Raw genomic sequence first — 21,113 nt, 5'->3', positions numbered from 1 at the left:
ACAAAAAAAGGAAACAGAAGTAGCTTACACTAATAGAACCCTCCCCTGTAAGTTCAGGGAAGCATATGAACTGGACAGGTCAGGGTTTTGGTCCAGCATGCTGGAACCCTATATGTAAGCGAGGACTAGTTATAGATATATAGAGAGAACGATTTTAAAGTTCTTCCACTTATATGAAAGTGGTACCAGCTTTTTAAAGAAGTTTGAGGAAAAAACATAGGCACCACAATTTTTTTTAAGGTTCAAATATACATTAACAAGTTACAGTCCCCCTCTCCCCTCCATTTATACTCACATAGCTTATATAAAGTTACATATTCAACAGAGTACCGTCAGCATGAAAAGTCTCTTAGGCCAACTGCTCATGATAACTACATTCAGTAATGCAAAGCGGATTAACTTGGTCAGTCCATCTCTCCCACCCCAATAACTTAATTTCAAACCACAGGCAACAGTTACATTACGTAGTACTCAATGGCTGGGCTTGTCAGAGCTCTGAAACAAAGAGCACAGCTCTTCACAGGTCTGTGTTTCTACTGAACTGAACTGGGACTCCATTGTGTTCCAGGCTAAGTCAGCCAGAAGAAAGTCATCCATTGCTGTCTGTGTCTCATTGCTGGTAAGGAATAAACTCCCCAGGTTCTCAAAGCAGCTATCCATCGTCTGTGTTTCAGCACTGCTGAGCTGGACTTTGCCTTCAATATTCTGAGGAGGTATACTTTTAATAGCCGGATATACTTCTGTCTGGGTTTCTGTATCAGATGAGTCAGTACTCATGGAGAAACTAGACTGCTTCAGAATACTTCCTAAAGGCAGATGGGTATTACTGTCCAAAAAGAAATTCAAGTCTGTCTGTGTCTGTGTATCAAACATCTCCAAACCTAAGAAGTTAGAATTTCCTCGGCAGCTGTATGATTGAGTGGCACTATCTGAAAATAAGAAATCAGTCTGAGTTTCAATGTCCAGTGACTCCAAAACTGGTTCAGAGTTCAGGGTCCCAAGCTCACTCTCTTCAGTCTGAGTTTGGATATTGGATGCTGAAAAGAACTCTTCAATGTCAAAGTCTATTCCTGTGCTCTGTGATGGACCAGATGGCAGATGCGTGTCAGCATGAGAACTTGTCTCAGACAAAAGGCCACGATTATCCAGTGTCTGGCCAGACATGCTTCCTGAAAAGATGTTTTCCAGATCACTTAGTAGGTCCATTGTCTGGGTTTGATTATCCATCGTATTTTGAGGTGGAAGTATATTAGTTTGTGTATTAAAGCTGATAAGGGATTCAGACTTCACCGTATCTGGATTCAGGCTCTTGCAATTACTCCTCTGCAGCAAGGTTTGATCTATATTTGCAGGCATTAAATTGTTTTCTGGAAGTCCAATGTGAGTAGAAACATTATATGATGAATGAACATTGTCAAAGATGTCACTGCACATTACAGCCTGGTCCATTTGCACTCTTCCGTCAACAGGGTCCTGTGTCCTGCTCGTTTGAGTCTCCCTAGAAATGCCACACGTTGGAAAACAAACCTGACTGAAAGCATCAGTCTGAGCAGCTATGGATGAAGTCAGTTTGGAAGCAGGCAGCAGCGTCTGTGTTTGTACACTGATGGGTAATGAAACCTGTGAACTGAATGACAGGTCTGTCTGTGAGCAAGAGGATACAGAAGAATTGGGAGTCCAGGCTGCAGCTGGTACAAAGTTCTGTGAAATATAAGATAAGTCAGTCTGTATATTTATTGAAGAAATATTGTTCTTGTGACAAACATTGCCCAGCTCTTGCCCTGTGTTATTCAATGTAACCTTATCCAAGTCAACCTGTACACCAGTACTTACTGGTTCGTGATGACCAGAATTTGTCACTTTTGAAACAGGCATACTATCTTTAAACACAAGTGTTTCTGCCTCCAGTGCTGGAATCAGAATTCCTATAGATTGAGGTAATAAATGAACAGTACTTACAACTGAACCTTGATTATCAACAGCCACTACAGCAGGTTTGACAGAAGGGTCTGTTGCAGATACATATATAGGCAAGTGAGCAAGCTGCATCACTGGAAGTTTAACCAAAGCCACCTTGGGTTTTGGTAAAAGCATCTTCGGTGTACATTTTGGCTGCATTTGGTTCGTGAAGTTAGAACTGCAGGAGCCTTCAAGAGAGGCTACTAGTTTCAATTCAGAGGACTCCAATTCCCGAGTGCCAGGATTATTATTGTGTGTGTTGATGAATGCTTCATTTGCTTTCTCTGCCAACTTCTGATTATGCACAGATGTTTCCATTTTCCTTTTCTTACTAGGAGGATCCCTGTGAACATGAGATTAATAATTTATACTCCTTTCAAGCACAAAACATTTGCCTTCCATTCTTTTGAGTCATTGCATTGAAAACGTAAACTGAAGTCACAGATGAAGGTAGATATGAGAAGACAACTAATCCTGATTAAAATACAAAAGACTCTATGAACTTCAGTTTTGTAAAATTCTATTCCTCACTCTCCCATTTAAAAAAGAAAAAAGGTCACCTCTTTTATGGAGACCTATTTCTAAATGGAGGTGTAAGTTTAGAAGGTTTCTTCCCCCTTGTACATTAAGCACTCTGATTTAATGACATGTTTAATCTGTTACTTTGATGCTAACTCAGACTGAGCACTGAAGGGACAGTGCTGTTAAAATTAGTGTACAGGTAAAGGTCTCTCATGGAAGCTGAAGATACAATTAGCACTCCTTCACATAAAACTTAATTTTGCAGCTGTTGAATCTCCAAGACAGACAGGCTAGGCCTCAGGAAACAGACTACCCTTTATGAAATATATGCACACCTTAAGACAACTATAAAACTAAACATGCAGATAATAGGCATTTAAAAATAAAAGAATCCACTAATACTTGCAAAGATGACTAGACTATAAAAGAAAATAAACTGAACTGCATTCCACACGTTTCCAGCTGTAAACATTTCCAGATCATCTCTACTCTCACAGAACTGTAAAAGCAGATGCAACAAGAACCACTAGCATTCACGCCATGCAGTGCAGCGTCATCAGTAACTATCATGCTGGCAGTACTTTTGTTTTATATGTGGGGAGACCTGATCTTACTGATTAGACAATCATTATTGCCTTCAACAAAACAGAAACTACTAAAAGCAACAGAACGAAGAAACTGCAAACTGCTTTACAGCTGAAAATGTGAGCCTATTTCCAATTTAATAACAGAAAGGAGGCAAAAAGACAGTACATGGGAGACAAAGGACTTAACTGCTTCACTTTTACCTGTGTTCTGCAGGAATTTCATGGCCAGTTCTGTAAATATGAGACAGTAAGGCTGTTCTGCTGGCATAAGGGCACCCACAAGTACACTGGAAAGTCTTGCCACAGACCTCTATATGCCGTTTCAAATACCATTCTGTACCATAGGAGTTACTACATTTATCACATTTGTGCTTCTTTTCAGCATGCATTTTCATAAAGTGCTAAAATACACAAGGAAAAGTAAACATCAGCCTTCAGCTAAGATAGGGGAAAAAAAAATCAATCATGTTTAGGGGAGACATTAATATTTGCATTTTTTTTAGTTGTTAAATAGCATTGAAGAGTAGAATTAAATTTTTTTTAAGTCTCATTAAGAATACGTTACGACCTTAAAGAAATCAACAGAAAGAATTTAAAGTTTGCAAATCTGCTTGTGCTATGTGCATCTTAAACCACAGATAAACATTTATTTGTCCTAATGTAATTGGAGGTTTCCTATGGACATTAACAAATCTGTAGATGAAGCTTGCCAAAGAGCATAAGTAAGTGTATGTTGCAACATGTGCACAGTCCTGAAGATCTACAACTGAGCAAATACTCTCAAGTCAAACAGGTCAACTTCAGAGCAAACACCAGAACTTTTCCTTTCCATTTACAGCATTGAGTGCTAGCCGCTCATCTCCTATGGTCTCCCCAGGTTATCACAGGTGACCAAGAGCAGAAGCATGGATTTTTTACTTATGCAGAAACAAGTCTTACCTGTTTAACAAAACAGGTAACTAGCAAACAAATGCATTTTGATACTAAAGCAGAGAAAAACTCTTTAACTCTTGACCACTTGAAAAAGCAGTTTAAAAGTATCATCCACATTTTTAACCTTCATTAGTTGCTAACATGATTTTTTCCCCCTCTTTGATCCTTCTCTCTCTTTTTAAGTTGTAGAGAGGGGCTCTATTCTAGTTTAGCAGAACATACTGGCACCTGCCTGATCAAAAGATTCAAGTCCTCCAATATTGACGTGCAAATTCATTAAGCATATGCCCTACGTGGAGTTTCTGCATACGGTTCTCCAACTTCTGGATACATGCTGAGAGGCTTTGCTCATATCTGAATGCAAAAGTGTACACGCTCTGGAGTAGAGACAGTCAGGACCAAATCAGTATGAAAACAATACTTTAGGAAATAGGAATACCTGTTTTACAAGAGAAAACTGGGAAAATGGTCTGTTTGGTCCTCTAGGGCAGCCTTCAATAGGACAGCAGTAGAGTTTTTGTGAGGTTTTCAAACCCTTCTTTACTGGTGCATTAAGTTTTCCATCCTGAAAAAGAACCAATTCAGAAGGTGACAATTCTGTAAGTTTGCATATTAAAGACAACATTCAGAATACACATCAGCTTTGGCTGACCGAGTTTACACACCTCAGTGAGTTGAAGGCACCTTCCTAAGTGATTTGAAAGTTCAAATGGAGTTTTTCACCTATGTGGATGCTACTTTGTAAATATACCATCAAAATTACCAAGTGAAATCACCACAAGCTCTACAAAATAGTGGTACTGTACTATTTACTTTTACCAAGATTCTTGCTGCCCAAGCCAATTGTAACTGTCTTTTGTGTTATCTGAGCTAAAAAGCTTTCCCTACAGATACTACACTACACTGCCAATTCAATGGAGTTTTACTTGTTAGTAGCACAGACTATTTGAAGCTCAGTTAAAATTAGTCACACATAACACATCACTTCCCTGACGTTGGAATTCTGCTGGCACTCTTTAGAGTTTACTTGTAATAAAATGAAAAATGCCAAGTACACTCTACCACTATACACCACAAACCAAAACTCACTTAAGTCTATGAACGTGACTACATGGCTATGGACAACAGTCTGCAACTGGGATGCTAATTCTGAACCTCCAAACATTAAGCGACTGGTATACCTGCACTTTCCATGTCATCTGCCTCACTGACCATCACATGTACACTACAAAAGAAAGCAACATAACTTGCTCAAAGAGGACCTCAAAAAATACATACAAAAAGAACACACCAGTGGGATTGTCTGGATTGTTCAACCACACAGAACCTACTCCTATTGAGGACACAGCCATGGAAACCAGACAAGACGTATCCTTCTAGACATACCCTATCTGAAAAAGTCTCAGTGGAAACATCAGGCATGTGTGTCTAAGCAAAAAATTAAAAGCAAACTATTAAAAATCTGCTGCTCAGAGTAGCTGTGAGTCTCCTTACATCTTGAGACTGAGTAGGAGGCCAACCAAGTCCCCAGAGCCAGTTACAGTAGGCCATGATGGCATCCCCAAGATGACTATTCAGAGAACAATGACCAGAGCATGCCCTGTTTGAGCTCTGCACCTGATTTTCCTTAGCATGACAACAGTGACAGTAAGAACCATAAGTGGTGGAATGCTGATTTTACACCAGTCACTCCCCAACTGCTGCCTTTGGGCAGATCTCCAGCTGCTTCATGTTTACGCAGGTTAGACCAAACATAAAGAACCCACAAAGCACAACAGGAATCCCATGTGAAGCAAACATGAAGTATGTACCGCAGCTGCCAGAACACACAGGGGTTCACTGCTCACACCCCCTCTTCTTACCTAGCTACAGTTCATCACAACCCAGCAACTCTGTGTTCTGAGCTACTCCAGCCTTGCTTTGGAAGTCTTCATGAGAAAAAAAGATTGGCCTTTAAGTAAAAACTACGTGTGGTCTCTCCCACTGCAGATGAAATCCATATGCTTAGTGAGCGGCAACTGGAGTTACATTCCTAAGTCAAAAGTTACTCAAAGCGTGTTACATTTAACATCACAACCCAAGAAATGACAGGGCAATATGGAAAATATGTTCAGGCACTTAACAGGTAAACCACAGTCAGGTTATTTAAAACTACTTAAGTACTAAGGTACAGAATAACACCAAGTGTTTAACAGCTATATAAACATGAGTAAGATGTTTTTTAAACAGCTGGACCATAGACTTACAAGGCACAGATCACAACAAATGTGATCACAACAAATGTGTTGTGACAAGTTGAGATACTCTACACATATACCTAATCCTGTCCAGACAGTAGTGTTGTTTTGACCCTCTTCAAAGTCTGCCTGGCTATAAATGGTTAATCTTACATCTTCTCAAAAACCCGTCTGGCCAGTCATATTTCAGACCTTCATTCACCAGTCCTTTCCTTGTACATCTGATTTTACTTCCCATGTTTCTACAACAGCCACCCACCACAATTATTGGTAGGTATTTGCTCAATTAACTTCTCACAATGCAGACACTTGTGTTGTAAGGACTACTGACATTTGGACAGGGCTCGTGGCAACAATGTGGAAAATGTAACACAATCCTTGCTGCTGATTTAGTCAAGGTGAACTTAGTGACATCTTACTGTCCTGTAAGAGAACGGCTTACTCCAAAGGATTATTTTAAAACAGTAAGTGACAGTAGACTGTAGCTAGTAGTCTTGCAGCAGCAGAACATGCATTTCTTTACTAAATAGCACAGAGAGAAGTGCATTTATTCTTATTATAAAAACTATTGTGGTAGTGTAATATTTGCATTTGGGTAGCCTATCCCAAGGGTAAGCTACACTTTCCAGTTCACCACTGACTACAGCCTCCCTGCTATCATAGGAATCCACAGAATCCTCTCCTTTACATGAGCTCCTCTAGCTTTGTTTTTAAACTACACAGAAGTCTTCCCCTTCTCTCCATAAAAAAATACAGACAGAAAACCAAAGAATTAAAAAAAAGTTTAAATCCTAATACATTAAACACCAGTTTATACCCACTGTTCTCATTTTTTATTGGCTTAGTTAAGCTAAGGAGCCAGAAGACAAACATTTATATATCAACACTTCATCATATCTTTTTTTGTTAGGCCAAACAAGGCAAACTCTTCTCATTTCCCCTTGTCAGACACACTAGCCCTCTTCTACACCTCTTTTGGGATCATTTTAGCCTATTGGAATCAGATTCCTACCCTACAGCAGTAACAGAGAATATCCTTCTGACATATTTTAGGATTTCCCTTCTAACAGGCGCATTACCCTAAATGCTCGTAGGCTATGACCAAACAGCTTTTGCAAGTGTTTCCCATCTCAGTTATTTCGTTACAAACCACGACTGATCAAATTTTGTGTTATCGCTTCACAAGACTACAACCTTGTACTATTAACCTCAACTCTCTTTTTACAGAGTAATCTTGCTTTCCTGTGTAAATGCCATTTCTCTGCCACGACAATACCTCAGTTTTTGGTATCAAAGGATCCTACTGGTGCTACTTCTATTAATGAAAATTAACCAAGTCAACCTCCCTTCTCTTCAGCACTGCTACCTTCTCTCCTTCCCCAATAGCTTCTTACCATCTCATGTGCGAAGTTGCCTCTTCACCAATTCCTCATGTTTCACTAACAAATGCAATCTACTAAATTCTTTTTGTCTAGGGAATCAGCTATCTCTTAAAAGAAAATACTAATACTAAAATATTAGTCCAAGTCCATCTCTTTCTGGAGAAACAGAGTATCACACACCTACCTTTATATCTTTTTACCCTCATATTTTTATCCTTTTATTAGAGATGCATTCTCAAGCTGTGCAAAATACTGGGGATATTTTATCTAACACATAATACAGAAAAGCTAGCCTCCCTTAAACCTCAATAACATTTTATTATCAATTACGATGCCCTTGGAATAAGTCAGATGTTCCTGAAAATCTGCATCCACCCATGTTTCAGTATTTATCCATACTATCACAAAATTTAGTAATTAAGTGTACAAAAGATGTTGTAATTCTACAAGGCACCAACAGTTAATAGCTATCTAGGTAATGGGTGAGAAAGCAGCGTTTCCTCACCTGTCACACCCCGAACACAACTTGTATGACCCACTAGCTGCAGTCCTCGCAGGCTGCTGCGTGCGCTCAGAGTACAAGCTCACAACCGAGATGACTGATGAACCTGAATGAACATTTTCAACTTCTGTTGTACCTCCACTCACACATACATGCGAGTTACTATACATAACACACACAGAAGGTGTTAGTGCGTATTAGGGAATGAAATAAAACAGTCAGAGATAGGAAATTGCAAGTATGCTTGAGACCATTTACTTCTGTTCATCACCAAAGACCACCTGTAACACACACTCGATTCTGTAATTAGCCATTTCACAAAACAAGGATGTTTACTGTTTGCCCACTGGGGCTGCATTTTCAGAATGCAGCTATGAAATGCTGCCCTATAAGTTTTCCAGGAACAGGGTTTGTCCTCACACACTTGGCATTATGATATCGGATATCTTTCTGAAAGGCCCACACTCAAATGTATGCTTGCTGAACTGTGGCTCTCCTCCCCCCAGTACACGCTGTGTTTTCTCAGGAGTACTATGGTAATGAGGGCTTGTTTCCAAAATGGCATCCATCTAGGTTTTTTTTTGGCTCACAGACAGTTTTAAAAAGCAAACAAAAACCCCAGCATAACAGCACTCAGCATTTGGATGATGATGGCTTGCCAACTGCTAAGGGTAGGAAACGCAGCATGTTTGCACAGCACCTCACAAGTGGGGCTGTAATGTCCTTCTGCAGAAAGATAAGCAATAAGCAAATTAAATAACAGAAACTGAGCCCCAAATAACTTTTAACTGCCTTAGTTATGCTTCACACTGGTACAAAATCGGTTATGTTCTAGAAGCAGTTGCAGTGCAGTGCTGAGTACGACTGGTCAGACTGTGCACACACACACACTCGTGTATTTATACATATTCCTACACACGCTTTCCACGCGGAGCAGATTTACACGAGACAATCAGAAACGCTTCGTTATTCCCATCTCAATAACCGCCCCCCGCCCAGCCTTACTACGCTCCACAGAGTAAACCCCAGCAAGGCCAAACACCGCAGCGGCCGCCGCGGGCCCGCACACCGCCCGCGGGGCCTCGCCGTCCCGCCGAGCAGGAGCGGATACCCGCCCCCGCCCCCCGCGGAAAGCGGCGGCTCGCGGCGACTCTTGACAGCGGCATAGGGGCGACGAGGAGGCCCAGGAGCCGGGGGGAGGCCGGACCTCCGGAAGGCCCCCGCGGTGGCCTTGGGGGCTTCGGCCCGAAGCGGAAGAAGGAACTGCGCCATTACAGAGCCCCACAGACCAAGGTGAGGGGCGGGCGCCCCCCGCGCCGGGTGAGCAGGAGGGAGGCTCCCGGCCGGGCGGCGGGGCCGGCCTCGCCTCACCGCGCGGCGGGCCCGAGGCGGGGCGGCGGCCGTACCTGGACCGGGTGGGCCTTGCTCAGGTGCATGTTGAGGGCCGGGCTGTTGGGCAGGACCTTGCCGCAGCCAGGCACTGTGCACAGGATGTTGGTCCTCACTTGGGACAGCTCTGTCACCGAGGGCCGCACCAGCTCGCCGGCGGGCGGCAGGTCCCCCACGGGCACAGGTGCCGGCGCTGGGGGCCGCCCCAACCCCCCGCCACGCCGCCCGGCCGCCGCCGCCGCCGCCGCCATGTTGCTGTCAGCTGCTTTGCGCCCCCCCACTTCCGGCCGCGGCCGCCAATAGTCACCGCCGCTGTTGAATATTCAGTAGGCGCATGGCCCGGCCCCGCCCACCGCCCCGCTACGTCAGCGCAGGGGGCGAGCGAGCCGCGGCGGGAGCCGCGGAGAACGGGAGCGTTAAGAAAGCGCTCGTGCCTTCGCCCCGCCGCCCTCCCGCGGTAGATGGGGCGGCGCTGCCTCCTCTGCACTTGGGCTGTTTCGCGTTTATTTACCCACGTAGACTTGCCTTTTAAAGAAAGGAGTTTTTTTCCCCTATAGCATTGCTAGTTGAAGGGTAAAAACGTACGTTACCGATACGGAGCCTCCCCTTTACGGGGGGAGCCCGTAGCTGCCAGGACGCGCGGGGGCCGCGGGGTTGTAACACGGCCCCTCTCCCCCTGCTTGTAACTGCCTGGAAGCGCTGCCTAGTTCCTGCGAGAGCCTTGGTTACGGGAAGGTGGATATGAAATGTGCATCTGAAAATCGGAGACCAACATTTTGGTTGTTAAAGAGGGGATGGAGAGTGCGTTCCTCAGAAACGAGAGGCAGAAACCAGCCCTAGGCCGGGTACTCAAACTGTTTTAGAGTATTTTGGAACTTTCCCTAGGGTACGTCCTTCTCATCTCATGCATTTATGTTACTCTGGAAGAAAAAGTCGCACAGGGTGAAATGCATCCTGGAGTCTTAATGGCCCTGACTCCTAGAAGGCTCTATGAGGTGTGAGTGACGGACGCTAACAGCCAGCTCTCAATGTCTATCACACACGTAGTGTATGACAAAACCTGGAGCGGTTTCAGAATCCTAACAAGATACTTACCATCATGTTAAACTAACATGTAAATGACACAGGTGGAAGTCCCAAAAATAAATTGCTAGCAGAGTGCTCAACTAACTTCTTTTTATGTGTGAGCTGTACAGAGATACTGAAAAACAAACTAAACCAAAAATCAGTGTCATGTTTCTAAGTCAGGCAAAACAAACATCCATGAGAAGAGTTAATTTACACATTTATTTACAGTTTGAAGACAAAAACATTCCCATACAACCTCTCAAAATATTTACACTGTGCCTGGTTTTGGCTGGGATAGAGTTAATTGTCTCCATAGCAGCTGGTATAGTGCTGTGTTTTGGATTTGGGATGAAAATAACATCCACCACATACTGATGTTTTTAGTAGTTGCTAAGCAGTCAACGACTGTTCAGCTTCCATGCTGGCCTGCCAGCGAGAAGGGAGGGGAGCACGGGAAGCTGGGACGGGGCAGCTACCTGCCGGGTTAAACCACAAGTTCTAAAGACTGCATCTGCTCATTGGCATATTTAAAGTTAATCGGAAATTCCATATACACAAAGTACACGCACAAAGTTTACACATAACAGAATTAAAAGAGAAACACTTGTAGACTATAACTGCATCTTCAGATCAAACCAATCTCAAATTAAAAATGATGCAGCAAGCTACATAAAAAAATATATATAATTACCAATAGCCATTTACCAACTCTAAAGAACTCCAGTGCAAAGCTGCCGTTTGCATTAGTAAAGATTGCAGAATCAAGATGGCAACATTCATGTCCCCAAGCACAAAGAAAGTGGTAATGTGCAAGGACTGCAGAAGGATCAAATCTTAATTGAAATATTCTACGACATGAACTTCCTCAGAAGTAAATTATTGCCTGTTTCATTGTATTCCTCTAAGATAAAATTTCATAAGACATTAATACCAATAGACAGATTTTTTTTTTTTTTTTTTTTTTAAGTTTAAGTATTTGTTATTGGCTGTTGCCCTTGTTGAGTAAAAGCTCTGGATCTGAATCAATATCCACTAAAGCTGGATAGAAGATTCTTGCTGACATCTGTATTCCAAAAGTTCCTTCTCCCCCATGCCCTGTAATGGTTTTGGAATATAATCTTCATCTACTGAGATAAAAACATGCCTGACCTGCAGACGGGCAGTTCCACTCACTTGAATGGGACTATTCATGTGTTCAAAATGGGGCACATATTCTGTTACACTGCTGCACTGGAGCTGAAATAAGGCAGACACCTAGAATATCTTCGCCACCTACAGCTACAATAGTAAACTGAATACCTACAGCTCTCTTATTTTATGTTTATTAAGCTTTATAGTCATAAATACTATTAAAAATAGTTAAGAGCAGTCATCACATCTCAGTTTAAAATAATCACGATCTGTTTAAACTTTGCAATTAACATTTTTTTGTTATTTAAGGACTCTTCTGTTAAAGACAACTGTGGAAAAATAATTCAAAGAAGCCATAATTTGAAAAAACCTCAAGGGATTATCAAAGAATAAGTTATTTTTAAACAAATAAGATGTTTTAAAGTTTATTATGATTTGGATACCAGTAATAAATGAGTTGTATAATTCTCTATGAATCAGTTTTAAATTAAGGGCTTACAAAACTTCCTGGAAAGAAACCTTTTTTCTCTCTAATTTTAAAGTAATTCCTAGCTTTTTGTGGTATACATGTAAGTAGTGGTGAAAGTGGTGCATCAGCCATACCTGGAGAGAGAAACAGATAATTATAGCTTAACTCAACAAATATTTACCTTTCATAACTGTTACAAAACTAGAAACACAGCCTGAGTATCAATGTACAAACTAGTAATTCTAAGAACAAACTGGTATGTATTTAGACATAAGTTTTTACAGTGGTGACATTTTTATTCTACTAGATTTTTATGTACTCTTAAACAAAGTATGAAGGTTCTCCCTTACGCAAGATACAAGCGGAAGGTAAGATGACAAAAACATTTAACTGCAGATTTTTCCTCCATTGTATAGAGTTGGAACACTTACCCGCTGGTGCCAAGGATTTCAGTGATTCTAAGAGATGTGGACTAGAAAACTTGACCACACATCTGAATGGTTCTTTTTTATCCAAAACATCCATTTTAGGATCACTTTTAAACATCGTCTCAAGCTGTTAACACAAAATTTAACCAGGGAGTATAAGCAATGAATATATGTTATTTATATGTTATTATTTAAATATTACATTAAAAATGTAACATGCAATAAGACTGTATCTTCTTTGTCTATTATTTCTGTGTTAACATGACTCCAGCTGCAGCAGTATTTTCATAAAATCCGCGGGTGCCACCACGTGGTAGTTTTCTGCTGAAAGAGGCAGCTTGTTCAGCAATATTGTAAAATATTAAGTATCTCTTAGAATTTCCAGTATACCTGTTTATCAGATAAAATCCATGCATCATCCAAGAAGTTAAATTAGGTGTTATGTGTAGCGTGAGCTTTTTATGTACTTCACATAACCCTAATTTCTCACACTTCAACACACTGCTGGTATGAGTCTACCTTTATTACAAAAACAAATCAAAATGTTTAGTTCACAAGGCTGAAAGACTGAAATATGATATAGTAGTCTGACCAAATCTCAATGCAAATCTGTTTCCTAAAGATACTTTCAATTAATTTTAAAATGTCCTCCCTCAAGTTTTAGTGTTTTTTTTTAATAATCTAGTATTTCTTCAATCTGCAATTTAATGTAGCTACCACATTAAAATTATTAAAAAAAAAAAAAATTGTTGCTTTTACTACCTTATATTGTGCAAATTCCAGTTTTGGTTGGGGACCATCACCAAAAACTTCCTGATTCACTCTCTGTATTCTTTCTTTCTCATTTCTGTTTTCTTGAACTATCCTTAGATCTACTGCAGGGAAAAAGAGTAGGTATGAGAAGAGAAAAAACAGAAAGACAACTTTGTCAGCTGATACAATTCTAGTTTTCTGATCAGGTGATTACTCCAGTGAAAATCTGAAAATATCCTTTTAAAGAATTCATTGCCATCTTTTTTTCATAACCTAGTTGTCTCCATGATTTACATTTTCAGTTCTTACCAAGAGAAAAACCCAAGATAATATGAAAGGAGATACTGGGCATCGGGTATTTTTGGTTTCATAGATGCATACAATGACAGTCATGGGGAAATACTTCCCTCTCCAAGTGACAGCCATTATTACAGCACCCTATAATAGGATGGATAGTGTAACGGTACTGTAACATATGTACATATTTCCTATTATGAACCTCATTCCAGAAGCCAGCAGTAATGGCATTCAAACTGCTGTTTAATATAAAATATACATACCACTTTCAGGTGCTACACTGCTTTCTTGTGGAGATCTTGGACCATAAGTTTGGAAGTTCTAAAGGCGGGGGGAGGAGGAAAAAAGATTTTAGTTCTCTACTTCTACTTTTGGAGGTTGCAGCTGAAAAGAATTTTCCAGACATCTTTTTTTCTTCTCATTCTGAAAGTGAGTATTCTTCCAATTTTTGATAATTACTAGAAGTTAGAAAGCCCAGCTTTATTTTGAGAAAAGAATGCCCGTCCTATGGTATTTGCGAACATTTCCCCATTTACAACTTTTACATGTATGAGCAGAGTACGTGCCCATTCTAGTAGCCTTCAACTCATTGCTCTAGCAAGCCTAGTGAAACAATGCTAAAAAATCCTAGGACTGAATTGTTCATACAATTTTGAGACTGAGCTTAACCATCAGGAATAACAGTAATAAAGAGCAGGTGGAACACCAAGTAATTACAATCTCCATTGTAATGTTACCTTAATGAAAGGCTGTCCACCTCAGTAGTTCTAGTTCAATATTATTTTAACTTGATGGTCTCTTGGAAGAGGTGAATTTTCCCCCTTGCTAAGGGGCAAGAACTAGAGCTGAAACAAAATACAAGACTTATCTCAGGGTGTACTTCTGAAGTGGCTCACCTGGCTATATCTCTTGAACACAATATCTTTAAGGGAGTTTAAAGAATGACCTCGAAGCTCCATCTCACGGATGTCATGGTAATTGGAAGCAACAACCAGAGCCTTTAAATAAAAATTGAAATTGTTTTAACAGTCTTAATCATCACTGTGTTTATAATATGGAAAAAACCACAACATTTCTAGATATTGCAATGTTTTTGTTTCAAGGTAAGCAACCGCCCTTTAACTATCAGGATTCTCATGTCTGAAAAAACATTGAATAGATTGTTATTAAGCTTAGGTTAATATTTAAAAGCATTCACAGGATTAACCAGATAAGCCCTATATCCTTGTCAGTGAAAAAATAAACAAACAGATTCATAAAATAATTACTAGTACAGAAGTCTGCTAAATAGATAAAAAATGAAAGACTATCAATGCTGATTACCACAAGTTGACAAAAGATGTCTTTTAATACTAATTAATAGCATTCCCTGATGAGCTCATACATTTAGTTCTTTAGGTTAACTGTGTTGATGTAATATTCTTCAACTTCTATGAGACAATTTAACTGAATATTGCCTAACACTTGGTTAAGAAATTAGAACAATTCAAAGTCAGCAAAAATCCCAATAAACTAAATTTATTCATGATGCACTATTCCAAAGGTGACAAAGATTATTTTTTGCCCCATTTTTATCACAAGCTCAAGGAAAAACATTACTATGTAAATTAGTAAATTATGTTAAATGACAAATCTTTACTCATCCTCTTAAAAGCTAACACAATTATAGCTCTGCATGACTGTGATGAAGCCAGGGTATACACAGCTTTATTCTGTACCTGACATAGCAGAGGCAAGTTGCTCTTAAGCACTGAGGCAGAAATGAAGACGTAGGGAGTCTGTGAATGGTATACAACATAACTGGTTTTGTACTGGTTTGGTTTTTTATATGGTGTTCCCCAGGCAATTCTAATCCAGATTGCATTATCCTCATATTCTCTAAAGTTGATGGTGACCTAATAGAAAAAGAAAAGCTTTGATTTACCAGCACATTGAGGCATCCAGAAATATTTTGTTATCTCTTAACCCTGTGTTCACAAGACCTAAACATAATTTAGTATACAGCTGCTTGAATAAGAAACAAATCTCACTAGTGTGGTCAGGATTGTATTTAAATCAAATATCCACCCCCCCCCCCAAATGAGAGAGAAAAAAAAAAATCACCTTTCAAACTCTAATACAACTTTTCTTCCTGTACGTTTTCTTCTGAAGGGTGAAGATAAAAATAGTTTATTACAAAAGCCTCTCTTTTGGGAAAATAAAAAAGCAACAAAAAGATATCTATTTAGATGGAGGGCTAGTAGCAATATTTCCAAGATGTTCAATTTTTGAGAAACTAAATTTTTGATCAACTGTGATTTTAGACCTGAATTTATGACTGCTCAGGAATACACAATCAGAAAAAGATTCCTTTTCCTTTTCTTGTAGACTTGCTCCTCAGTTACTTCTTTTTAACTTGAATCAATCTGGGTGACTTAAGAGTGGGAAAACTTCCTTTAAAAAACAGCCACCTCCCTTTGACCGAGGCACATGTAGTCAAGCTTTTAGCCCAGCTAGGCCATAAACTGCGTAAATTGCTAGACCACCATCACTTCTCAAAGTTTTTGTGGAATTAAAAAAAAAAAGAAGAAAATATTGCAAAACTTTATTATAATAAAGTTATATGAACTGCAGCTGATGATCTGTTTGTCTGATTTGTATTTGTTGCCCTCTACTGTTGTCAGTGGGAATCCTTTGTGCATCAAGAAGTGACACAGCTAACTAGCCAGAGGCATTTTCTATTACCTTGCTTAGATGAAGCTGGTGAGCTAAAGCAAGAAAAGGCTTCTGCAAATTTATTAGTAAAAAAGTGATAAGATGGTACCTGCTTTCCATTTTTTTCTTAGCATGATCATTTCTGTAGTCTAGGAACTGCTTTTTGCTATTGACAGTGGTCTTTCAGTCATTGTAATGTAATGAAATACCAGGACCAAGTTCTCACAGCCATCACAAAATGTCATTTCAAAACCAGAACTAAAAGGAAATGGATACAATTTTGCTACTAATCAAGGTCTGAATAATAACTGAACTTCCTTGTCCTGCTTACTGCCTACTTCAAATTCCCCCTGTACTCTGTTTGCTCCAATTTTGTTTGTGTATTGTTATTGGGTACAAACAGGACAAAGCAGTATCAACTTACCTAGGCAACATACACACTCAAATAGGTCAAAGATTTGATGGAAAAGATAAATACACCGCCTTTCTTGAAGCCTGTCATATTTTAAGGCAAGCCTACATTTTATTTCACTCCAGCATAATTGTAAATTTGCTAGAACAGATATGTGATACATTTTTCCTATTTCACATGCAGTTCCTACTATTCCCAAATGAGTAACTCCATTTAATTTTTCATGTACATGGTAAGGAAAAAACCCCAAAAACAAACCTTGCTAAAGTTATGAAAACAATCTATTGACACTAGAGCTGTGTAACAAATTTAGAATGCATTTATTCTTACATTTTTCAAGGCTGACCGAAGTTGTCTTTTAAATATTTTTTTGAAATCTGCTAAGTCAAAAAATTCTGTTTCTTCCCCTGTTACACAAGGAAAAAAAAAAGAAACAAGAATTGTGTTTACAAGAACTAGTTCAGGGGTGTTTTTAGTTTTGCTGAAACGAAATTAAGCGGAAAAAGCTAAAGTTGCATAGCCTTATATAAAAGCTGTATATTAAATTTGAGCCTTATTATTGCTATATAGAGAAAAGATTAATATTTAATTAGTAGTTACTAATTTCTAATAATTACTTAAGAAGTTGATCAAAAGTATTCTAAAAACATTATAGATATCTCTGTTGAAAAATCCATACTAGACTATAGTTAAATGTTAAAGATAACTATAGAAAAAATCCATACTAGACTATATCTGTATTTAAAATGTATGATATGAGGCAGCACTGCAGTAAGTTGCTGAGAACTGTGAGGTTACAGGAAGGAAAGGCATTTTACCTGTTTTGTTCATCTGGTAAACACTCCACACTCTTTTGTTTGGGTAGATGTGGTTGTCTAAGAAAAATAGGAATTGCTCAGCGTACTATCAAACATTAAAGGAACAAATAATACTTTTATGACCAGATTACTTCAAAAAGATTATTTCTGATACTGCAATGTAACTTATTGAGCATTCTTGAACTACCACTCATAGTAAACCTAAAAGCAAGTTAGTTTTTTTTTTATTGGAAGAGATGGGAAGACCTTTTGTAATTCAGCTAAGTAACTAAAAAAGGGTACCTCTGTGGTTCAGTGTTTAAAGAAGGATTTTACCTAAAATGACTGAAACTCAGTCTAAATTCAAACTAAGAAGTGTAGACTGCTAAGACAAACCTTGAGATTTAAAGTATTATGCAATCAAATTGTGGATTAATATTGGAGTTAAGAGTTCTGCATGGAGTATTTGCTGATAGTTTTGCCTATGTCTCTCCCTGTTGGAGCACAATATTAGTGATTTTAGGGTTTGGTGCGTACTGGAGACAAACATATCTCTACATTTATACCTGTGTGCTGGATGTGGCTCACCACAGTTTACATTCAGAAGAAGCAAACATGCTTTTGTTGATTTTGAGCTTTTGAAATCCAAAATGCATCTGTACCTCACCAGGGCAATTGCTATGTAATTAAGGGCATTATAAAGCTACTGAGAAAAAACATAAAGGTGTTACTTTAATTTATTTTTCACTTACAAATTATGTCTAGGACAGCTGCTTGCTTTATGTCTGCAGAATTTTCCTGGAAAGAAGAATAACAGTGCATGGTGAACTGCAAGTCCAAAATGCTCTATCACAGAATCACAGAAGGTAGGGGTTGGAAGGGACCTCTGAAGATCATCTGGTCCAACTCCCTGCCAAGGCAGGATCACCTAGGGCAGGTTGCACAGCAACGCGTCCAGTCAGGTTTTGAAGATCTCCAGAGAAGGAGACTCCACAACCTCTCTGGGCAGCCTGTTCCAGGGCTCCGTCACCCTCACAGTGAAGAAGTTTTTCCTCGTGTTGAGGTGGAACTTCCTGTGCTGCAGTTTATGCCCATTGCCCCTCGTCCTATCACTGGGCACTACTGAAAAGAGACTGGCTCCATCCTCCTGACAGCCACCCTTCAGATATTTATAGACATTGATAAGGTCCCCACTCAGCCTTCTCTTCTCCAGAGTTTACACATCAGAGTTTAAACACAAATCACACTTTAGTAAGTGAAAAATCTCAGTACTGGTAGTTTAAATTACATTGCACTGAACATGTACACTCTCCTCAAAGACACCACACCTGGTCCCAATGTGCACACAATACAGTTTTGAGAAATCAGTAATGAAACATATTTCAGTAAGGTTTAAGTGTTTCTGCAGAGGCAGCAAGAAGAATGTTGTCCTTATAGTATGATGCACAAGCAATTAGAAGGTAAAATTAATGGGTATTCATGAAACTACAGAACAGTGACTAATATTTCACTGTCAGGAATTCTAACATGCTTCGTTCCTCCTTACTTAAACTTTACAGCATGAAAAGGTTTTAAAGAAACTTTATGATGCTACTTGTTACAGGTAAGAATGTTTCAGAAACAAATGCTATTTTAAAATAAGACATTTGCTATCTTACAAGAATAACTTAACAGTTTCTTGCCTGCAGATTGATCTACACCCCATGCAATTAATCTTTGAGTATGAAATTCAAAGGGAATAATATGAAACCCCATAGAATTTAAGAAATATCAGTAATATCTGTATCTGAGTTATGATACCATATATTGAGACACCTGGTACATGTAAAGGTTGGTGGTAGACCAAAATCAGCATAAGTAAGTAGGACATCAGAAAACATTTTTTGCCTACAGTACACAGAACAGAAGTAGTTCTGTCCAGGAAAATTTTTTGAAAGAAATCTAAAAAGTCTAAACATATAAACTAGTGCTATTATTACCCATACTAAATAGATTTAAGTTAGCACTATGTAATCAGTAGACATCTCAATCAATGCCTTTATTTTCCAATTTAGAAAAACACTCATTTCTTAAAGGTTTAACACACTGAGCTTTTATCTACCTAGTGCAACTTAGAGCTCAAAACATGTACTGCCTTACTCAGTATGGGTCAATCCTACACTCCTACCAACCAGACAAAATTGATGGTATAACCAGCTCAGCTTTACATTTGCTGACTACAAACTGCTATTTGATGCTGTGTTATGGCCCAAGAGAATTAATTTCTTCTTAAGAATGCTTTTTATGGTGCTTCAACATGCATCCTGCATGTCGCTGACGGGCAGTTCCCGAAGGAAGGGATTACCTCACAGAGTTGAACAACGTCTTGAGAAATGTTCTCCTTTATCTGATGGAAGTTTACGGTTTGCAGCTGCGTCTCGGAGAGGAAGCCCCATTTCTGTAGCATTGTCTTGATTTCACTTCGTGGGATTTTTAGTACCGTTCTCCGGATATACTCGGCAACAGTTACATCCATGATGAAGCCACCTGAAAAGCTGGAACATTAGAGAAGTTAAGACCAAGGCACTGGCAGGCTCAAGAGACTTGCTCCCTTTGTAAGGCATACAAAGCTGCACCCAGGCACGACTAGCAGAGCACTGGCATCAGTCCCAAGCGTAGCGCTACCACAGACTTCGGCGGACACCAACGACAGCGAGATAAAACGCTTTCTACAATATTTTTTTCCCCAAGCCCTCAGAAGCTTCCCTCACTGACCGAGGCCTGGTGCGAGCTTCTGGAGAGGGATGGGGCGCTAGCCCGCACCCAGGGCCGTTACCGCCTGCCCAGTCCGGTGGGTGTCCAGGGGGCCTAAGGCAGCGGGCGCGAAGAGAACCGCAGAGCCGAGCGGAGCGCCGCGACCCGGCCTGCACGCCGTGGCAAGAACCCCCGCGCGCCCGCCAACCGCCAGCCACCGCCCCCCTTTCGAAGCGCCGAATCAGTTTCCGCACGGTGCCAGAGCAGCCCAATCATAAGGCGCCCCGCCTCCCGCTCCGCCGCGCGCGCTGGCGCCAACGCCGCGAGGGCTCTTCTCGCGGCTGCCGGGTGCGCTGACGTAGTTTCCGGTTGGGCTTGGCCGGTCACCCGTGCCTTCTCCAGGCCCGGCGCCGCTGTGGTGTCGCTCCCGGTGCCGGCCACGGCCTCGCCTGGTTGGGCTTGTCCTCTGGGGACTGGAGTAAGTGCGAGGATGGCTGAGAGGGGAGGCTTTGGCCAGGCCCGAGCGGGCAGCGTTGCTTCTTTCTATTCCTAAAGCAGAAGAGGGGCGTGTGGGGAGATGCCCTCCCCGCCCCACCGCTTGACTGGGGGAGTTGTGCCGCGCCCTGCCTCAGCTCGGGACAGGCTTCTGGGGCCCTCTGCTCGCCTCGCATCCTCCTTCAGGACTCAAGGAGGACTTTTAAAAGGGCTGTTCTGAGATGGGGCTCTCCATTGCGACTGTTGTAAACTTGCTTTTCCTTGTGTCTGTGTGCATCCCATCATTACTATTTTAAGGACTTCTAGGAGCATTGACAAACTACAG

General features: G+C 40.5%; 2 protein-coding genes across 3 annotated transcripts; both read right to left on the bottom strand.

Annotated features, from left to right (window-relative positions):
- Positions 1-471: 471 nt before the first annotated feature.
- ATMIN (ATM interactor) lies at positions 472-9,762 on the bottom strand (the record flags this gene model as incomplete). Its single annotated transcript, XM_082005687.1, has 4 exons — positions 472-2,302; positions 3,270-3,469; positions 4,441-4,566; positions 9,529-9,762. 4 exons carry the CDS (start codon positions 9,760-9,762, stop codon positions 472-474), a joined length of 2,391 nt encoding a protein of 796 aa, XP_081861813.1.
- Positions 9,763-12,197: 2,435 nt separating this feature from the next.
- Positions 12,198-20,078, bottom strand: CENPN (centromere protein N; the record flags this gene model as incomplete). Of its 2 annotated transcripts, none has more annotated exons than XM_082005582.1 (10): positions 12,198-12,313; positions 12,611-12,734; positions 13,370-13,482; positions 13,921-13,978; positions 14,554-14,655; positions 15,376-15,552; positions 17,094-17,170; positions 17,582-17,638; positions 18,313-18,358; positions 19,905-20,078. In XM_082005582.1, 10 exons carry the CDS (start codon positions 20,073-20,075, stop codon positions 12,198-12,200), a joined length of 1,041 nt encoding a protein of 346 aa, XP_081861708.1. The 2 variants fall into 2 exon arrangements, with proteins under 2 accessions (XP_081861708.1, XP_081861707.1); XM_082005581.1 differs by having other exon boundaries at positions 13,924-13,978; positions 19,905-20,075.
- Between the last annotated feature and the right edge of the window lie 1,035 nt (positions 20,079-21,113).

Source organism: Phaethon aethereus, assembly GCF_964289735.1.
Source record: "Phaethon aethereus genome assembly, chromosome: 13".
Taxonomy (NCBI): Eukaryota; Metazoa; Chordata; class Aves; order Phaethontiformes; family Phaethontidae; genus Phaethon; species Phaethon aethereus.
The sequence above is the reverse complement of the archived record's forward strand: the minus strand, read 5'-3'. Positions and strand labels throughout refer to the sequence as shown.